The 22,276-nt window shown below is 37.8% G+C and overlaps 1 protein-coding gene across 4 annotated transcripts in view; it reads right to left on the bottom strand.

Moving 5' to 3' along the window:
- KIAA1958 (KIAA1958 ortholog) overlaps positions 1–22,276 on the bottom strand; it is a 153,576-nt gene that overhangs the window by 14,683 nt on the left and 116,617 nt on the right. For all 4 annotated transcript variants that reach the window (XR_007133292.1, XM_047768168.1, XM_047768169.1 and 1 more), the window contains one exon: positions 2,517–2,689. Coding sequence is in view for 3 of the 4 variants with exons in the window: in XM_047768168.1 (XP_047624124.1) it covers positions 2,517–2,689 (173 nt within the window). In the remaining variant the exon portion in view is untranslated. The remainder of the gene's footprint in view (positions 1–2,516; positions 2,690–22,276) is intronic.

Raw genomic sequence — 22,276 nt, 5'->3', positions numbered from 1 at the left:
AAATTTTATATTATTAAATTCTGGATTTGTCCTATCATTTCAATGAATTTTTGTAACTTCTACTAGTGTTCTCAGCTCCCCCAAGCTCTGATTTCTGTCTCCCCTCAACTCAGCAAGATTGCTAGGCTCCGTTTGGGTTCCTCTCCCTTTGCTGCAGTTTAGAAACTGCCTCCAGGCAGAAGCCTGAGAGGTGGTAGCATTCATCTTAGGGATCAACTCCTGTGCTACCTGTTCTGTTGGAAGAGTTGTTTCATATACAACAACTGAGTTGCCCAGTTTTCTAGTTGTTACAGCAGGAGGGTAATTCTGGACCCTTCTATTCCCTTGTGGCCACAAGTGGAAATTTCAATTTTTCTTTCTTTTTCTTTTTTTCCTTTTTTCTCTTTTTTTCTTTTTAGGGCTGCAGGTTCCGCTTATGGAAGTTCCCAGGCTAGGGGTTGAATTGGAGCTACAGCTGCCAGCCTATGCCATGGCCACAGGAGTGCCAGATCCAAGCAGCATCTGCGATCGACACTGCAGCTTGAGGCAACGCCAGATCATTAACCCACTGGGCAAGGCCAGGGATCGAAGCTGTATCCGCATGGATATTAGTCAGGTTCGTTTCTGCTGAGCCATAATGGGAATTCCCTCAATTATTTTCAGATCTGCTGGATCATTTCAGTTGATGTGTTGCTGCTTGCTCATTTTTATAATTCTTTTCATTCCTTCAACAAACATTTCCTTTGCAGCTTTTTTTTTTCCATTTTCTTTTTCTTTTTCTTTTTTTTTAAATAAGGGCTGCACTCGCAGCATATGGAGGTTCCCAGGCTAGAGGCTGAATTGGAGCTGCAGCTGCCGGCCTGGGCCACAGCCACAGCAACTCCATATCCAAGCCGCAAATGCAACCTACACCACAGCTTATGGCAATGCCAGATCCTTAACCCACGGAGCGAGTCCACACCGCATCCTCATAGATACTAGTCAGGTTCATTTTCCGCTGAGCCACAACGGGAACTCCGTCAACAACATTTCATATGTACTTAGTCTATGATCTACTCTCTAAAGTCCTTGGTGTTTAAATCTGTTCTTTGTTGTTTCTATTTATCCTTATTCATCGTGATTTACTTCCTTGAGTGGCTCATAAATTTTTTTTTCTTAATCTGTGAAAAACCTGAGCTTCTACATTTTGGATGTTTCCAAAGATTATTAATATATGACTCTGCAAAGAGCCAGAGTACGGTAGTGACCTAGAATTTCTTTAGACCGTTTCAGGGTCTTCTCCTCAATCCAGGATTCTTCAGTGTAGCTCCCTGGCTCCTCCTTTCCGTAGTGATGTTGATCTAACATAAACCCTCAGGGGGAGCCTTACCTTTCTTATGTGCTTACTGCTCCAGTTTCAGCCCTGTGGCTGGTTCCCCTTCTTTCTGCAAAGCATGGCACAAAGGCCCCCCCCCCCCCCCAGCATCTAGTGCACCATCCTGCCAGAAGTAGAAACCTGGATTTCCTATTTCATCTCTTGTTGGGGCTCTAAACACAGCATCCAAACTTGGAGATATCAGCTGCCCTTGGGCCTCAAGGCTAACTTTTCTTTGTAGTACCTCTGAATCTCCACTTCTGGCTTTCACATCTCCCCCCGTGTTTTAGATCCCACATTTCCAGATGCTTATTCAGCATATCCACCTGGTAGACGACTTTATGACTTAGACTCAACATAGCCAAGTCAAAACACAACATCTTTCTGTTCTGTCTCTACATGTCCAAGAATTCTTCCTTCTCTTCACCGACCTCAAACATTTCAAGTTGGAAGTCCTTTCAAGGGCTCATTTTATAACTGGGGAAATCGAGGACCAAGAACATTAAATAGATTTTTGCGCATCGCTTCCAACTAATTTCTCTAACATATCCCTTTTCTTTTGATCCTTCCTGTTCGAAAAAAATGTGTTTCCCTTTCACCTCAGCCTTAAGATATTTGCAGATCTTACAGTCAGAGCGTTCACCCTGTTATGATAGTCCCTTCTCTGCTGTCTCTGCAATAATCCTTCAAATAAAGTCTCTCCTTACAAATAAACACAAAACAAAACAAAATTGCACGATTTCAGCTTGGCATTTAAGGGTTATCAAAATTTAGTGCTAGGGTTCACTATCCCCATATATGAAGCCTCTGCTGCAGGCAAGAGTCTATCCCTCCAAATTTTACTCTTCCTTAATTCGGCCCAGAAGACTTTTGTTTTCATTCAATTCTGTTGAAATTCTGCCTCCTCCTCAAAATATGGTTTAAATATCAGTTCCTTTGTTAGTCTCACCAACCTGAAATTAATTTATCCATCTGATTTTTTTTTTTTAGCATTTCTGATCCATACATTCAAAGACCACTTATTAAATTGTACTTTGATGTGTAGATATTTTTCTTTCTTTTTTACGGTCTATCAAAGTTTCCTCAGGTAGAAAGCACCTGTGCTGTGTTCCCACAACACTTAGCATGGTGCCTGGCACATGACGTTGGCTGAAAGCAGTAGTAAACTTAAAGAGTTTCTTACCTTGGTGATGTCTGTGTGATCTTTGAGCCCGTTGGTCATGCACCAATATCGCCACACATTCAGGGCATACCGTGTGGCCTTGGTAGTATTGGGGCTCACTGCACTGGTACACAGATCATTCAAGTCATCGTTAATATTAAATACAGGAAATTTGTTGAGCTTAGTAGAATAGGCTGGAAACAAAAACAAAAGGCATTAAAAACAATTTGCCATTCCCCTTCTTTTGTTGTGTTCCTCCCCCACACACTTAAAAAACATTAAAGTACAGGCGATGGATAATGTTGTGGCTCTTCCCTTCTTTAGAGAACTATATCTTTGAATCATATTCAGTAACAGAAAATTCCTAACAGAGAACACTTTAAGAAAATGAAATTCCTATCAAGTATACATTATTAGAATAAATACAGTAGGGAACAATATTTCGAGCATGAAATCAATGCAATAACATTGCATTTAATCCCAACGAATTTTTCTATAAATACTGACCGAGGCACTCATGGAGCCATTCCAAAAACAGAAGGAACAAAAATGAATGCAGGAAAACAAAGAATGCTCTATCGAAAAATTTCCCTGGAAAAAATAGCATTTCTATGTTTTTAATTTTATTTTTTTTAATAAAATAGCATTCCTATTAACAACAACAACAAAAAGATAGAAGGGAAGACAAGCTACACATCCTTTCTCTTTTCCTTGGAATATGAAGAGCTATTATTTCTCTGCAATACATAGTCTCAAATGTCTTATGTGTCATCTTGGGCAGCTTCGAATTAAATGGTATTAGCCTATTGCTCGAATTTTTTTTTACAAATTAATAAAGAGAGAGAGAGAGATTTCACCCTGACTCCACGACCCATCAGCCAGCTTAGAATCAGAATGGAAAGTCAAGTGGCGTATTACGAAAAGAGGGGGCTACTCCAGAGAGGCTCACATTGTCTCAGAGGAGAGCAAACAGATTTTAAATAGCAATTGCCAAATAACTTCAGATGAATACTGGTCTTCTTCAGTGTATCCGTCCACTTTACGTACTGGTTGCCAAAGAGATAACTGAATCCACAACCATTAGCTGACCTTTATTCATACTATGTGATCTACTAAAGCCAGGCTTAAACTGTTCAAATTATCTTCGATTAAAAAAAAAAAAAAAATCAAGGTAAACCACCACAAAGTAAAAACAATGCCAGTACATACTTTCTCTAATGGCTCTGAGGCTCTCTGGAATGTTTCTTTACTCAAACAAGGCATAACATGGCTGAGAAATAGTAAAATGAAAAGTTACCAAGGTGATCTGCAAAATTGGTTTCATCTAACTCACCTCACCTTTCTCTGCTCCCACCAACCTCCTACTGTTCCCCAGCATCTGCCTGGGCCCAGGACACCCACACCAAACCTTCCCCACACTCAGCCTGAGAAACCCAAATCCCCCTGGGGTATTTGTGCCAATCAAATAGTGTCTTTTTTTTTTTTTTTTTTCAATCCCAATTCCGACTGCCAAACTCGGATACATGATCTTTCCCCACAATAACCCAATTCTCTTATTCTTTCCTGCAGTATGTGCCCACATTCGCTTCATTACTCCTTAAAACTAATGACCTAATTGTGCCCAGAAGATCTCTTCAGTTGGCCCATATGCTCCTTAAAACTGCGTCTTCACCCTTTGTCTGAACTGCTGAACACATAGTCTGCCTTAATAAACGCTTACAGCAAGAGAGGAATAAACAATGCTGAAAGGGCTTTCCAAAGCAACTGAGTTATTTAGGCATATTCCTAAACGGATCCAAATCATTTCTAGAATTTGCTTGATATTAATGAAAGGATTCTAGTATAAAATTAATATTACTGCATCTAGCACTAATTGAATGCTTACTGTATGCCAAGAGTTAGATAAATTATCTGTAGTCTCCCAGCAATCCTACTGTTATGCTTATTTTACAGATAAGGAAATTGAACTTCATACACTGAGTAACTTCATACGTTACTCATCCAATATTTACTGAGGTATTCTCTCTATACCAGGCTGTGTGCTATCCCACAGAGCTGGCAAGGCACGGTTTGTCCCCGAGAGTCCTATTGACTCTATGCTCTGGCCACGATAGCGAAGGGATCAGGTACTACAGGGATGAAATACTTAGGAAGGAACACAATTTAGATGTTAGCCACTTGCGCTGCTGAAAAATATCCTTGTCTCCCAAATTTACTTAGATTAACCTTCACAAGTCGGATTTATTTAAACAACCCCTAGAGTTTCACTACAGCTTTCTGAACAATAAGAACAACAACAACAAGTGATTCATTTGCAGCACAGCCTAGTCCCCATCAGTTCAATACAGCATAGGAGTAGAAAAGTCACACTGCAACATAGGATGACTAAGTTTCTTACACTGAACAATTATATGGCCTTAAAGAATTTATTTTTTTTTAAATCACAGGGCAGAGACTGTACACCGAAAATGGAAACCAACATCCCAGTATGTAGAGGTAAAGAATGCTTATGTGCTTACATAATGGGAAAGAAACTGGTGAATACGAAATGCGATGTATATAGTCCCTTCGTGACTGTATTTAAGGATTAAATCGTGTTTATTTAACTGCTTTTTAACATTGTTGAGTAGAAGTTATAGTGTTATGGTGCTGAGGAAATTTTTAGGAGACTATCCTGATGGAGAAACAAGCAAAAGTGAGAATGCATAACTGAATACAGGGAAAAGAAGGAACTACTAACGGAAGCAAACGCTGAGCTCACAGTTAGGAAGATGCGACCTGGGAGTGGGAGGGGACTCTGGGGTCCTGGTGGAGTAACTTAGGGATGCCCAGCTTGGAATGAGTCTCCTGCTTTCTCTACAGAGCCACTGACATCATTTACAGCCCAGCGTGTAAAGTGAGGGAATCTGCTCTGGAAGGCTGCAGTCAAGGGTCAGAGAGAGAAAACGTGGCATTGCCTCAGGTAATTCTGGGCAACCCCCCTGGGCAGAGAGGGGAAAGAGAAAAGCAGCTACAAAAAGTAAGAAATCCCCAAATGCATGTCATCTCTCAGGTAGCACCTACCCTGTGTCCACATTTGAGAGAATTCCCAGCCTGTTTGCTGCTTATGCCCCCCGAAAGGGAAGCTCATTCGTGGGCATTTCTGTGTATGCTCTTTACAGCTGGGTGAGGTCCACTTGCAAAACCCTGTGCTCAACTAGTAACTGCAAAAGTGAGCTCTGCCCAGGTCCAAACAGGAATTTTAAACAATGTCTAAGGAAATCCCTATAAGCTATCAATAATGATAAATCTAGAGTTTCATTTTAAAATGTGAGCGTACAAACAGGCATCACCTGGCAACTGGGAAAAACCAATAGCATTGGAAGTTACTAAGTTACACAGGCAGACAACTAATTTCATATTCCCTATCATCCTCGCAACTGCCCCACCCTGACCAGAGTTAATTCACAAAGCAGAAGAAAAAAATTTTAAAGATCACAAATACATCAATACATAAATTTGAGAGGATTATAAATGCTTCCATAAAACAAGAACAGCTTTTATTGTAAAAGGAAGAAGAGAAGAACACGAAAGATCCTGGAATTTAAAATGACTGAAAAACATGCTTGAAATTTTTTTAGAGGAGCTGAGTATTAGAATGAACATGGCTAAAGGACAAGTTAGTGACCAGGAAGGAACTTTCCCTGAAGGGCAGGCAAAGTAATAAAAAATTGATAATTATGAGGGTGAAATTAAAAGGCATAGAAGACAGATCCAGAAGAATCAAAATCCATCTTTTTTTTTTTTTTTTGTCTTTTTGCCATTTCTTGGGCTGCTCCCGCAGCATATGGAGGTTCCCAGGCCAGGGGTCCAATTGGAGCTGTAGCCACCGGCCTACGCCAAAGCCACAGCAACGCAGGATCCAAGCCGCATCTGCAACCTACACCACAGCTCACGGCAACACTGGATCCTTAACCCACTGAGCAAGGGCAGGGATCGAACCCGCAACCTCATGGTTCCTAGTCAGATTCGTTAACCACTGCGCCACGACGGGAACTCCTCGAAATCCATCTTGTAAGAATTCAAAAGAAAAATGATATTAGGATCGGATAAAATAATCAAAGATATAATATATGAAGAGTTCCCTTAGAAGAAGATTTAAATCTTTAGGGTGTTAAGGTTCATGTGTCTGTCAAACAGTCACACTGAAGAGACACATATATAAACATATCTTGGTGAAATTTCCAAAGTCTAAGAACAAAAAGAAAATTCTATAATTTTTCTCGTAGTGGGTAAGTCATCAGCATAGTAACAAGAATTCGATTTTTCATCTGTGATACCAAATACTAAAAAACAATGACTTAGGCTCCTCAGAGTTGTAAAGTAAAAGGACTGTAAATAAAGAATACTATTACCTACTTAAAGTATCATTCAAGGCAAAAGAAAGATATTTCCAATCATGAAAGAAGTAAGCATCCAACCATCCTTTCTTTCTTTCTTTTTTTTTTTTCTTTTTGTCTTTTTGCCTTTCCTAGGGCCGCTTCCCGAGGCATATGGAGGTTCCCAGGCTAGGGGTCTAATCAGAGCTGTAGCCACCAGCCTACGCCACAGCCACAGCAACGCAGGATCCGAGCTGCGTCTGCAACCTATACCACAGCTCACGGCAATGCTGGATCCTTAACCCACTGAGCAAGGCCAAGGATCGAACCCACAACCTCATGGTTCCTGGTGGGATTCGTTAACCACTGTGCTGCGACGGGAACTCCCCTGGGAAATTTTCCATGCCGTGGGTGTGGCCAAAAAAAAAAGTACAGACATACTTCAGAGATATTGTAGGTTTGGTTCCACAAGAAAGCAAATATTACAATAAAGTCATACAAATGTTTTGGTTTTTAGTGCATATAAAAGTTATGCTTATCCTGCAGTATGTCTATTAAGTGTACAATAGCATTATATCTAAAAGAAAAAATGTATACACCTAATTTAAATGTGCTTTATTGCTAAAAAATATCAATGAAAATCTAAGCCTTCAGTGAACTGTAATCTTTTGGCAATAGTGACTTCAAAGATCACAGATCAAAGATCACCATAACAGATATCACAACAATGAAAACATTTGAAATATCATAAGAATTACCAAAATGTAACACAAAGACATGAAGTGAGCAAATGTTGTTGGAAAAATGGTGCCAAAAGACTTGCTTGACTCGGGGTTGCCACGAATCTTCAATTTGTAAAGAAAAATGCAGTGTCTGCAAAGCTCAATAAAGTGAACTGCAAAACAAGGTATGCCTATATTACACGAACGTAATAAATGAAGTCACACCATGTACCTGGATGGGAAGACTCAATATTATAAAGGTTTTTAATTTCTTCAAGCAGTCTTCCCCCTGCCCCCCTTCACCCCTAGCATGCAAAAGTTCCCAGGCAATGCCAAATCCTTAACTGCTAGGGCACCAGGGAACTCCAAGAAATCTTTAATTCAAAGTAATTCTAATTAAAATCTCCCTTTTGTTGTTACTTGTAAAGTTGATTGTAAAATCTATCTAGGAGAGTAAATGCATACAAAGAAAGGCATTAAAAAATAATAATTGGGAAGCCCTGCCTGAAAGAAATAAACGTACTGTAACACTGAAATAATTTAAAGCATTGTTTAATGATTTTTTTCCCATTATAGTTGATTTACCATGTTGTCAATTTCTACTGTACAGCAAAGTGGCCCAGTCATATATATATATATACACACACACACATACACACATATATATTTTCTTTTTCTTATATTATTCTCCATCATGTTCCATCACAAGTGACTAGATACAGTTTCCTGTGCTATACAGCAAGATCTCATTGCTTATCCACTCCAAATGCAATAGTTCGCATTTATTAATCTTAGACTCCTAGTCCATCCCATTCCCTCCCCCTCCCCTTTGGTAACCACAAGTTATGGGGAAAACCTAGAAGAAATGGACAAATTCTTCGAAAAGTACAATCTTCCAAGACCAAACCAGATGAAATAGAAAAGATGAATGGACCAAACACAAGTACTGAAATTGCAACTGTGATTAAAAAACTTCCAACAAACAAAAGTCCAGGACCAGATGGCTTCTATCAAACATTTAGAGAAGAGCTAACACCCATCCTCCTGAAGCTTTTTCAAAAAATTGCAGAGGAAAGAACACTCCCAGACTCATTCTATGAGGCCACAATCACCGTGATACCAAAACCAGACAAAGATACCACAAAGAAAGAAAATTACAGGCCAATTTCACTGATGAACATGGATGCAAAAATTCTCAACAAAATACTAGCAAACCAAATCCAACAATACATGAAAAGGATTGTACATCATGATCAAGTGGGATTTATCCCCAGGGATGCAAGGGTTCTTCAATATCTGCAAATCAATTGGTGTGATACACCACATTAACAAACTGAAGAACAAAAACCATATGACCCTCTCAATAGATGCAGAAAAAGCCTTTGACAAAATCCAACACCCATTTCTGTTAAAAACGCTTCAGAAAGTGGGCATAGAGGGAACATTCCTCAACATAATAAAGACCATATATGACAAACCTAGAGCTAACATCATTCTCAATGGTGAAAAGCTGAAAGAATTCCCACTGAGATCAGGAATAAGATAAGGATGTCCACTTTTACCACTACTATTCAACATAGTTTTGGAATTCCTAGCCATGACAATTGGAGAAGAAAAAGAAATAAAAGGAATCCAAATTGGAAAGGAAGAAGTAAAACTATCACTATTTTGTAGATGACATGACGCTATACCTAGAAAATCCTAAAGACTCTACCAGAAAACTGTTAGAGCTCATCCATGAATTTGGCAAAGTCACAGTATACAAAATTAATACACAGAAATTGACTGCATTTCTATACACTAACAACAAAAGATCAAAAAGAGAAATTAGGGAAACAATCCCATTTACCATCACATCAAAAAGGATAAAATACTTAGGAATAAACCTACGTAAAGAGACAAAAGAAAACTATAAGATGCTGATGAAAGAAATCAAAGATGACTCAAAGAGATGGAAAGACATACCACGGTCTTGGATTGAAAGAATCAACATTATCAAAATGACTATACTACCCAAGGCAATCTAGAGATTCAGTGCAACCACTATCAAATTACCAAGGACATTTTTCACAGAACTCAAACAAAATATTTTAAAGTTTGTTTGGAAGCACAAAAGACCAAAGACATCTTGAAAAAGAAAAATGGAGCTGGAGGAATCAGGCTCCCTGACTTCAGACTATACTACAAAGCAACAATCATCAAAACTGTATGGTACTGGCACAAAGACAGAAATATAGATTAGTGGAAAAGGACAAAAAGCCCAGAATCAAACCCATGCACCTACAGTCAACTTATCTATGACAAAGGTAGCAAGACTATACAATGGAGAAAAGACCATCCCTTCAATAAGTGGTGCTGGGAAAACTGGACAGCCACATGGAAAAGAATGAAATTAGAACACTTCCTAGCACCATACACAAAAATAAGCTCAAAATGGATTAAAGACCTAGGTATAAGACCAGATACTATAAAACTCTTAGAGAATATAGGCCAAACACTCTCTAACATAAATCACAGCAATATCTTCTCATACCCACCTCCCAGAGTAATGACAATAAAAACAAAAATAAACAAATGGGCCTTAATTAAACTTAAAAGTTTCTGCACAGCAGAGGAAACCCTAAACAAAACAAAAAGACAACCCACAAAATTTATAAACACTCCCTACAGCTCAATACCAAAAAAACAAACAACCCCATCAAAAAATGGGCAGAAGATCTAAACCAACAATTCTCCAAAGAAGGCATACAGACGGCCAAAAAACCCATGAAAAGATGTTCAACATCACTCATTATTAGAGGAATGCAAATCCAAACCACTATGAGGTACCACCTTACACCAGCCAGAATGGCCATAATCCAAAAGTCTACAAACAATAGACTTTTTGGAGAGGGTGTGGAGAAAAGGGAACCCTTACACTGTTGGTGGGAATGTAAACTGGTGCAACCAAAGTGGAAAACAGCATGGAGATTCCTCAGAAAACTAAACATAGAACTACCATTTGATCCAGCAATCCCATTTCTGGGCATCTATCCAGAGAAAACCATCACTTGCAAAGACACATGTACTCCAATGTTCATTACAGCACTATTTGCAAGAGCCAAAACATGGAAACAACCTAAATGTCCATTGACAGAGAAGTGGATAAAGAAGTGGTACATATACACAATGGAATATTACTGACCATTAAAAGAAACGAAATAACAGCATTTTCAGCAACATGGATGGACCTAGAAATTATCATGTTAAGTGAAATCAGTCAGATAGTGAGACACCAACATCAAACGCTATCACTTACATGTAGAATTTAAAAAAAAGGGCACAGTGAACTTCTTTGCAGAACAGATACTGACTCACAGATTTTGAAAAACTTATGGTTTCCAAATGAGATAGGCTGGGGGGTAGGAGGATGGGCTGTGGGTTTAGGATGGAAATGCTATAAAATTGGGTTGTAATGATCATTGTACAATATAAATGTAATAAAATTCATAAAATAAAATAAAGGAGTTCCCGTCGTGGTGCAGTGGTTAACGAATCTGACTAGGAACCATGAGGTTGCGGGTTTGATCCCTGGCCTTGCTCAAGGGGCTAAGGATCTGGCATTGCCGTGAGCTGTGGTGTAGGTCGCAGATGCGGCTCGGATCTGGTGTTGCTGTGACTCTAGCGTAGGCTGGCGGCTACAGCTCCAATTGGACCCCTAGCCTGGGAACTTCCATATGCCGTGGGAGCAGCCCTGGAAAAGGCAAAAAAAAAAAAAAAAAGAAGAAGAACAAAATAAATAAATAAATAAATAAATTTTTAAAAAGGCAAAAAAGATACACACGACACTGGTTAATAATTACTTCCACGGGTTTTTTAAGTTTTACAATATTAATATATTATTCTTGCAAATTATAAAAGGACTTTGCAATGTATATGTAGGAAAAATAAATTAAATGTTCTTTTTATATGACCCAGGAATTCCTCTTTTAGCAATTTATCCAAGATTTAATCAGAGATAAATACAAAAATATATGCTCAAAGGTGTTCTTTAAGGCAAATTTATAAAAGCGAAAAACTAGAAACGAACCCAGTCCAACAAAAGTATTGTAAAATAGATTTTGGTACCACTGCACAATGAAAAATGATATAGCTATATAATAATCATCCTTTCAAAGGCTAAGTATCTTTTACAAATGCAAAAAGCAGTAAATACAATTTGACTACAATTTTTCAAGTACATTTATGCCTAAAAAATTTCAAACTAGGAGTTTCTATTGTGGCTCAGCTGTAATGAACCTGACTAGTAATCCAGGAGGATGCAGCTTCAATCCCTGGCCTCGCTCAGTGGGTTAAGGGATCCGGCAGTGCCGTGAGTTGTGGTGTAAGTCACAGACGAAGCTTGGATCCTGCATTGCTGTGGCTGTGGTGTAGGGAGGTAGTTGCAGTTCCAATTAGACCCCTAGCCTAGGAACCTCCACATGCCGCAGGTGTGGCTCTAGAAAAGACAAAAAGACAAAAAAAAAAAAGTTATGTGAAAAAATAATGAATCCTCAGCTTAAAAAAGATGAACTCCTTGTTTCTAAAGTACTAAAAACATTGTTACAGCCATTTACAAAGTAGTTTTTATTTTTTATTATTTTATTTTTATTTTTGGCTTTTTGCCATTTCTTGGGCCGCTCCCACGGCATATGGAGGTTCCCAGGCTAGGGGTCAAATCGGAGCTGTAGCCACACGCCAGAGTCACAGCAACGCAGGATCTGAGCCGCGTCCGCAACCTACACCGCAGCTCACAGCAACGCCGGATCCTTAACCCACTGAGCAAGGCCAGGGATTGAACCCACAACCACATGGTTCTCAGTCGGTTCGTCAACCACTGAGCCATGACGGGAACTCCTACAAAGTAGTTTTAATACAATATAAAGTACTATAATACAAAAATATAGTAATTATTCCTGCTGGAATATTCAGGTTTCTGTGGGTAAAACCTTTGGTGGACTATCCACAAATATGAAAGACACATATTTGCATTTTTGCAAAATAATTGACTGTGAGAGAGAACATTATATTTTCCAGAGTTTTAATATATTTTCTTTATTAAATAATTTCAGTGACATAACAAGGATATCTGAAGTTAATAATTATAATCATTTTGAACAACCATTCCTATTCTACTCAAAGAACATTGTCAAATGCTAAATGTGATGATTAGCATATGGAAAATTCTACCTGATCAAAAACGAGGACTTCTGGAACCTGACATCTCCTTAGCTTGGTATAACTTTACTCAACTGGGTGACAGAGACCCCCAGAAAGACAGCATTTGCAGCAGAGCCTTCTCCTCCACTAACAGGATATTTAGGTCTGGGACTCCAGGAAGCATATGATTAAATAGCTATAAATGCCTTCCAAACATGTCTTTCCTACCTGTGAACTGGGCACTCCCATGTAGAAATGCTTCTCCTTCCAAGGTTTCTCCCTCCTTAATGGTTAGAACACTCTGCGCAGTAAGTATGGACTATATCCTGGGGCTGTAACGCACGGTGACAGGACAATTCTCTCTCTCTTTTTTCCCCCAACATGGTTTAACTTGCCTTTTTCTTTTTTTTTTTAAATGGAGATTTCCAGGCTAAGGGGCCTTTTCGGAGTTGTAGCTGCTGGCCTATGCCACATCAACATCAGATCTGAGCCGCATCTGTGACCTACACCACAGCTCACGGCAACACTGGATCTTTAACCAACTGAGTGAGTCCAGGAATTGAAACTGCCTCCTCATAGGTGCTGGTCAGATTCGTTTCCGCTGAGCCACAATGGGAACTCCTTAACTTGTCTTTTCAGCTGTTTTTTTGTAGCTACAAAATCAGCCAGTTTGCAGAAAACCATTTATGAAGTGAATGAAGATTGGCCATACCCAAATACAGACAAAACGCTGTGATTAAAGCACACTCTCATTATAGAGACATCATTGATGCTCATTAGCTGATTTTATTGGATTGCTTTTCTTATTCCCATAAGTTTTAGGCTGTACCAACAAGTATGAAAAAAATAGAAAATCATACTACATTAGAGGCAAACATTATCACATAACAGAATAAGCCACTGGGACATAAAATTATAATTTTATTTAAAGCACAGGTACACAGATGAAAATGAACAAAAACAGTGAGCTAATAAAGATGAAAACAACTTGGTATAAAAGATCAGTGAGCAGCAAAATGAAAACGAAACCAATAGTATATTCTTGATAACAAAAAGTTCTACTATATTATTACAAATATCAACCAGCAGAGAATTAATTAATCGAGTATCAGAGACACACATTTTAATATTAACAGAAAATTTTCTCCACTTCAATTCACTTTTCTCCTCTTTCTCTCATACAACTGTAGCAGCTTAATGAGAAGTTTAAAATATGATTCAAGTGACACACATGCTTTTCTCAGGTAAAATCAGTTAAAACTAAGTGGCCAGAAAATATATATAACTGACAATCAAAAGGCGGGAAAGTAAATCCATCGTTAAGGAACAGTATTATTTTTTTTTAATAAAAATTTTTTTTTTTTTGCTCATTTAGGGCCGCACCCTCAGCATATGCAAGTTCCCAGGCTAGGGATCAAACTGGAGCTACAGATGCTGGCCTACCCCACAGCCACAGCAACAAGGGATCCAAGCCGCCTCTGCAACCTACCCCACAGCTTACGGCAATGCCAGATCCTTAACCCACTGAGCGAGGCCAGGGATTGAACCAGTATCCTCATGGATACCAGTCAGATTCATTTCTGCTGCACCACAATGGGAACTCTTATAAAATTTTTGAAGTATTAATTATGGTCACTACGTTTCTGAAGAGATGCCTAGTGTTAAATTATACTGACCAAACTGGCAAATCTACCTTTTCATTCCCAATTAATTTAAGCGGTAGAGTAAAAGGAATCCTAAAATCATCCTTATAAAATGGAAGAATTTAAGTTGAATACAGCATTCATTCTAGGAAATCACCAAAGTTCTTCATTTTAACAGAGACATGAGATTCTGTAGAATCAATAATGCTTCTAGTCATTCTCTACCAGTTTTCAGGCCTATGGGATTACAGTTGCATTTTTTAGATTACAATGAAAAAGGTACAAACTATGGGGCTAAATGGGCAAATCTATGTCTAACTTTAGTAGTGAAAAAAAGTTTAATGTCATGGCGAAATCAAATTCTATAAATTAGAAACCTAATAAATACATATGTATTTGTTGATTAAAAAGTTGCCCTAGTTTGATAAAGGCCTCGGGACGGACATACAAAATGTACAGAAGACCCAAAGGGGGTAAATAAATCCAAGAGCAGGATTCCAATAAACGTGCCCACTGCTATCTAATAGAAACTGTTAATCCTCAGGACGTATCACGCCATCATCTTTGGTGTTCAAAATAATAAAAGGAATTCTAAGGACAAAGGCCCTGCCTGAAAACTCTTGATGCAAGAACCAAGAAATATTTTAGTGTCACTCTGGAGGCTATTGCACAAGGGCAGAACTTCTTTAGAACATACATAATTGAATTTCCTTTTATTGCTTTGTTACCTCCACTGAGGGACAAACGTTTAAAGCATATTCTGGAGAAAAGGCTCAGAGTTAAAAGAGCCCCTTCTTTTCCTTTAAGCAAAGGAGTGGCAGGGTCCTTGATGAACTCATTTTAATATTCTTAGAATTAAATCGGCAATTTCAGAAGCAATGTTTCCAAATACAGCATTGGCTGTCACCATATATCTGACAGTCACCAGAAAGCCTATCATGTAACTCAAGAGACTGTCCCTTTATTAAAGAATCTTCTAATTATAGACCCATTGAATAGACAGGCTGAAACCTTGCACTAAGTGAGGAGTTGTGGAATGTTGGTATGAAAAGGCTCTTAAGGAAGCAGCCTTCTTTTCTTAACATTTTATAACAGTTTCCTTTCCACTTTAAGACTATAAATGCATAAATAAAGTATAATGATACTTCCCCCTGTTGAATTTTAACAAAGAAAAGTAGAAGCAACCCCTTAAAATAATGTTCTCTCTACTGTCAGAGTTTGGAACTGCTGAGGCAAGCTGGAAATACCAGAAAGCAAACTAAAAACAAGTAGGCATGAAAAACTTCTGACGCTCATAAGGCAACCAAACACGTTCAATAAGTCTACACAAATGTTGAATATAAAAGTTAATATTTGGGAACTCTGAGGTTTCCATGGTCCGTTACAAACAGCATGAAAGCACTAACTATTCTTATTAAATGCAATACAAACAAATGCACCATGATAACCACAAAAAAAAAAAAAAAATGTATGCACCTGACAGTCCTCTCATTACATTGTTCAACCTAAAAATATCAGAACAAAGGAAATATGCTGCTACATTGTCATTCTATTGAATTTCTCAAGAATTGGGAAAAATAAAAGATTTAAGGTGGGGAGTACTAGGAAAGTTCGGAATTCTTGCTTTCTCTTTCTGCAAACATTTCCCTTTAAAGAGTTGGGGAAAGTGTGGAAGGAAAGCTGATCTAGAATTAGGAATCGTACATATGAAGCAAGATTTTGAAGTTGGCATCACTTGAAAACTACATTTCCTTCGGTAGTGGCCACTAAGTGCTGGCTCAAAATATTAAACAGCTAAGTACATACTTTCACAAGTCACACGTACACGTGCTGACTGGCACAGCCTCTTAGCACAGTTTTTCAGTTTAACTACAATACGTGATAGCAGCAATGGTTAACAGTTCCACATAAATACCACAAACACACATATATGAAAGAGCACCTACAACAACATGCAAAATCTCAACGACGACATCACTGAATATACACAATGCATAGAAATTGTAATGGTTTTTGGCAAGATGGGTTTATCTTTTGTAACAAATACTTTATAAAACAAAAGTTCTTTTTATTATAAACGCTATTTAAAAAGTTGTAATATAATGGACTGTAGATATAAAAGTTCAGTTAGATAAAGTTAATCTGAGTGGATTAATACTAAAATGGACCTGCTACTTCATCTGGTATAAATAATCAACTATAAATTAATGTCTAGTGGAAGTATACTAAGGTATTTGATTTATAAAATTTAAGAATCACAGAAGGTAAAACAGGCATAAAAAATCACTTAAATACAGTATGCACAATTACTGTTTGGATTCTATATTACTGATTCTTCCTAATTCTACTTAACCACAAATAAATAAATTATGCCAAAGCATTTTCAAAGCTCTTTGAAATGAGTGGTAAAAATTTCTAATTCCAGTGTAATACAAAGAGGAACATTAGAAGTCTAGCAAAATTCAACACTGCATTCAAAAGGCAAATAATTTCATTCTACCTTTTTTGTTTCTTAACATCCTAGAATTTCACCTTTTTTCTTCAACTCTGATCTGGTAAATATAATTTATAAGACAAAAATTTGTGAAATTAAAAAAAATGTTTGAATTTCTTTTTAGGAGAGTAAGCTGGATAATATAAGAATTTACAAAGTTTGTGTTTCTATATATTGCTGTTGTAGGTTTTTTTCATTATTTCGCATTTTCTTTCCCCTTCCTATCTCTAAATAAGTTCCCTTCAGAAATATCCTAATTGTGTTGACAGAAATTCTATCCTTTTGATTGAAGATGTCCCAAAACTTTAAAATGATTTTTGAAAACTGTCCATAGACTATAAAAGGGTATTGTAGATTGCATTCAAAACCAATAATATAGATACTATGCAGCTGGATATTCAAAGAATACCACATTAAACAAAAAGTTACTTTTTAGTTCAGAATCTATAACTAGAATTCATACACTTGAAAACTAGTTTGTTTCCACTCCATAAATGAAAACCAAATATATGTGGGGTAGGCCGAGAGATGGAGATTACCCATCGAATCTTAAAAGAAGTTGCTTAAAATCAAGATGTAACCCTACACAATGAAAAGTGAAAGTTCACATGCAAAAACAGCCTATTTGGAGACTGGCAGCTTGAACCTATTCCTTAATAGAAACTTGACGGAGAGCTTACACAACTATTACAATTTTGAAAACAAGAAAAGGATACTCTTTATTCAGTGGGAACGTCAGATTGTTCTTCCTCCCTAAACTCTATAGAGACTGAACGGTCAGGTTGCCTGGGTCCTAGGTCTGGCTCTGATTCTAGTAAGGCGTGTGCCCCTGGGCATTCACCTGATCTCTCTGAGGCTGTTTCTCTCTTCTATAAAAGAAGAGGGATGGATTAGATGTTTCCAGTCTTATTTTCCAGCCCAGCACACCTGAAGGATGTGTAATAGAGGTAGCAGTAGCTTATTCAGTCTAGTGAGGCTCAAAGTAGGAAGGAAGGGGCAGAGAGCATGAGTCGTCCTGGAGAAATCTGTTTCAGGGCGTCTTCCCTTTACAGTCTCCATCTCTCTGCCATCCTTGTCCCCTCCCCCCAAAAAGACATGGCGACTCCTATCCTTCACAGCACTGAGAATGACTGGGCTTAGATGATCTCTTGGGTCCTTTCTAGATCCAACCTCTATGACTGTAATTCACTCAACTTTAATACTCTGACCTAATTAATATTTGGATCAAATTAGTACTCTGACCTAATTAATACTGAGTCTAATTCAACAAAGTCATGGTTTACATAAAAATTCAATTTAGGAGTTCCCTGGTGGCTCAATGGGTTAAGGATCCAGTGCTATCACTGCTGTGGCACAGATTTGATCCCTGGCCAGGGAACTTCTGCATGCTGCACTGCAGCCAAAAGTTAAAAAAAAAAAATTCAATTTAAATGTATTAAAATGCTATCTTTTTAAAAAGAATGCAATTTTCAGTACCAAACTGAGTTTTTTGGGTTTTTTTTTTTTTCCTTTTTATGGCTACACCTGCAGCATGTGGAAGTTCCCAGGCTAGGGGTTCAGAGTTGCAGCTGCGGGCCGACACCACAGCGACAGCAATGCTGGATCCTTAACCCACTGAGTGAGGCCAGGGACCAAACCCGCATCCTCATGGAAACTAGTTGGATTCTTAACCCACTGAGCTATAATGGGAACTTCAAATTAGGTCTTTCCTTCAGCTTTGGTAGACCCAATTAGTTAATTTATGAACAGAAAGCTGGCACGAGAAATCCTGAGGATCTTTCATTTCTGTTTAGAAAAAGGAAATCAAGTTGTTGGCAGTTTATCAGTATCATCCCTCTTTTGTTTTTACATCGTTAGAAATACACCAACCACCAAAGGATGATACACGCAGTGCATTTCTTTATCCCAATGATGTTCTATGGCAAGGATCTCTTGAAAATCACCCTATCTTCATCACTTTGCCCTATAAGAAGCTATGCATTCATATCACCTCAGCCAGACCCAGTGGGGAGGAGAAGCAATTATTTGAATACCATGCAATAAGGGAAAAACAGAAACAAAAAACAACTGAGGACACCCTTGCCAATGACGTATTTCTTAATAAGTAACTATCTACACCATATCATCTGGTAGATTTGTGGAAATATATTTTCTATAAAGAAATTCTACTGGAGAAAAACCTTCTAAACTGATTGATAGAGAACTTGTGAACTCCTTAGTTATTTCATTTTAAAACACATCTTATTGCAGTAAATTATCATACACGCCCCTGCATCTTTTCCCCTAGACTTTTTAGACATTTATTTCCTTTATCACATGGTAGAGTTTTTATTTATAGATGTTAATTAAGTATTACAGCTTTATTTTGGCTAGAGAATTAAAGACCAAAATGTTCCTTTCCTGTAGATAAAGAAAACCAATCAGAGATGGCTGATTAAAATCATAAATGTTTGTCTCTATTACCTAAAACTTTGGAGATGGTTAAATGAGAAAAAAAGCGGAATGGTTTTAGTTTATCTTTAATTCTGAGAATCATAAGGATAGCGTTTTCCCATAAATGCACTTTCCTGTTAAAGATAATCTTAATGATACTTAATCTTGACTGATTAAAAAACCAAAATAATAATAGCAAAATTCTCTACTATATAGTTAATATGCTACAACTAATTTGTAGAGAAGACCAAATGCCCCGGCGGCCTGGCAATCAATATTCAGTCTCCAGTGGATGCCAGTACTGGCTTCTGGGCTGAGGAAGAGGTAGTCTCTCTGCCTAGAACCTCCCCCTTCTCTGTCCAAATGATGAAGAATTCTCTTGAAATAGGATTTATGATTTGGGATAAAAACAAATGACAGTCACTTTAAAAATATAAGTATTTGTGCACATACACACTCACCTCCACGACAAAATTAAGAGTTCTTTAAAGAATGACACAAAGTTTTGCTCTCATCTCATGGCTCAGGGGAAACAAACTGAGGGACGTTCCATCTCAAAATACCCCCCGTAAGGGGGCCTATGCTGTTTGATGCGAACGAGAGTGCCAGCTGATGCCAATGCTCTCCATCAACTCAGAGTTAGGTGACTACTGATGATTTTTATTACACCAGAGATGTTATTTCTAATTTGTCATTTCAGAGAGTCTTACAGAAACACAGCAAATCACTTCGTGAACAGACAGCTACAGCAGAAAAAGCCGGTGCTTAATGGTATCTGGATCTAGTTTCAGAATCGGATACTTTTATGTGTTAACTGCAATGAGGGCAACGTATTGACTTTTCTGGATTTCCTCATTTATAAAAGAAACAATGATACTTACCCTAATAGGACTATTGTGAGAATTAAAAGAAACAACTTACAGAAGCACTTAGTACGACGGTATGGTCTAAGTGCTCAATAAACGACATTCACTGATGATAATCTGCATGTTCTTATGCATGTGTGCACCTGTGTGAACACAATAAATGGTGTAGAAACAGCTTGTTTTACCAATTTTAAAACAGGCTCTAAGGAAGATCCTCTACAAACTATGTAAAGTAGGATTATGTATTCTACAGCAAACCAACATACTCAATGGTGAAGTAACAGCATGAGTATGAAGTTTGAGAAGCTGCAAAGTAATATTGGCAGGATTATTTGCTGGGCTTTCAAAAATGAAATGAAACTTTTAATACTGTCCTTTATAAGCCTTTTGAAAGCAGGGACAATTTTATACATAATTTTACTCCTCTTAGTGTCTATACACTAGGTGTTCAAATATTTGTTGATATGACTATAACTTTCAACTAAGTCATTTGATTTCATAGCCTCTAGAACCTAAGCCATATGACTTAGACAAGTTAATACAATGGAAGTTTCGGCTAACCATGATCTAATTGGAAAACCAGAGAGACCCGACCTAGTCTAGAAAACCTTCAGACTACAAAAGTAGATCAGAAAGTGATTCAACATGGGGAAAGCTTAACATAGGGAAAAATAACTATAATGCAAATATCTTAAGTAGCTGATGTATTATAAACCACATTCAGACCAGCCCTACTAACCATAACATATGGATTCAAGAGTAAACATCCTGAGTATCTATCTCCAACCTTTTCAAACATTACAGTTCTTTAAGAAAACCGCTACCATTTATGATTCTCAATAGCGAGTCACTTACATGAATACAGAAGAAAAACTGATTTATGCAGCTATGCCATCCAAATGCTGACATATAGCTATGTTTGGTGTTTTTGTTGTAGACACTGGTCACGTGAGGGTTACCAGAGAATTTCTTCCATGACATTACACTGACCTTAAAGTGTAAACTTTACAAATATGGTTTTATTGTTTTTGTCTGAACCACAGGATTGCCTGGAAAGGCAGCACGTTTGGTAGTAGTCAACGCCTGCTGGCCTGGTGAATTTTTGCTAAAGCATATACACTATTTTAGCATCTACTGCTGCCATAGTGTGGATCTAATTTTTAAAAATTTAAAGTAACAAATAATAAAAATGGCATCTGGTAGTAGTATATCCTCAGTATCACTTACACAAAAACACAAAATTTAGAGGTAGTTGCTGATCATTTTTCCTAATTATCCCAAAGAGATAATATAATTCAGCTAAAATCCTACCAAGCCATTCTTTAGAAAACAAGTTTTCTAAGTCTGAATGTCACAATGTTTCTACTTAGAGTTATCAAAGCAAAATAAATAAAATTCACATTTTCAATCTGTGTTCTTCTAAATGAAAATGCCGTAAGATTAAACAAGACAGAGTTTCATTTTAGCACCTCAATATACACAGAGGAATTCCAAACTGCCTAGCTCTGCTTTCTCAGTGCATAATGACTACTCTTTGTCCCATGACAAACTTACTTTGCTGTCAAAAACACATCAAGGTTTTTTTTTAAATATGTCAATGAAAAAACAAAATGCACAATCCTATCTTAAATGTTTTATAGGACTCTTTCTACAAATGAGGTAACCTATGTAAAACAACCACCACCACCTTAATTTTGAGGGTTCTTTCACAGTAGGCTGTCACGTGCACTTCTGAGCCCAATACAGAATAAGGAGAAAAGTTTTATAAAGAGAATTGGGAAAAGGAGGTTCTACGGTTCAAAATGAACAGAAGCAGGGGGCCTGGGGGACACTGTGTGCCATCATGAAAGGTCACTCTGCATTCCTTTTAATCAGACAGACTTGAGAGATGGAAAGTCACTGCGTCCCCATCTCTGGCTCAAATCACTGGAAACTAACTACAGCTTAGAACTAAGAAAGGTAAATAGAAAGAACGCCGGAGTCGGATGAGAGACAGTACCATTTCCTTAGCTATAACCTGGTATGTCTTGATCTCAACATAAAATAGAGGTAACTAACCTTCTTTTCAAAGTTGCCGAAAGGATTAA

This window comes from Phacochoerus africanus, chromosome 2 (genome assembly GCF_016906955.1).
Source record: "Phacochoerus africanus isolate WHEZ1 chromosome 2, ROS_Pafr_v1, whole genome shotgun sequence".
Lineage (NCBI taxonomy): Eukaryota > Metazoa > Chordata > Mammalia > Artiodactyla > Suidae > Phacochoerus > Phacochoerus africanus.
Note: the sequence above shows the minus strand (reverse complement) of the source record. Positions and strands in the feature narration are given on the sequence as shown.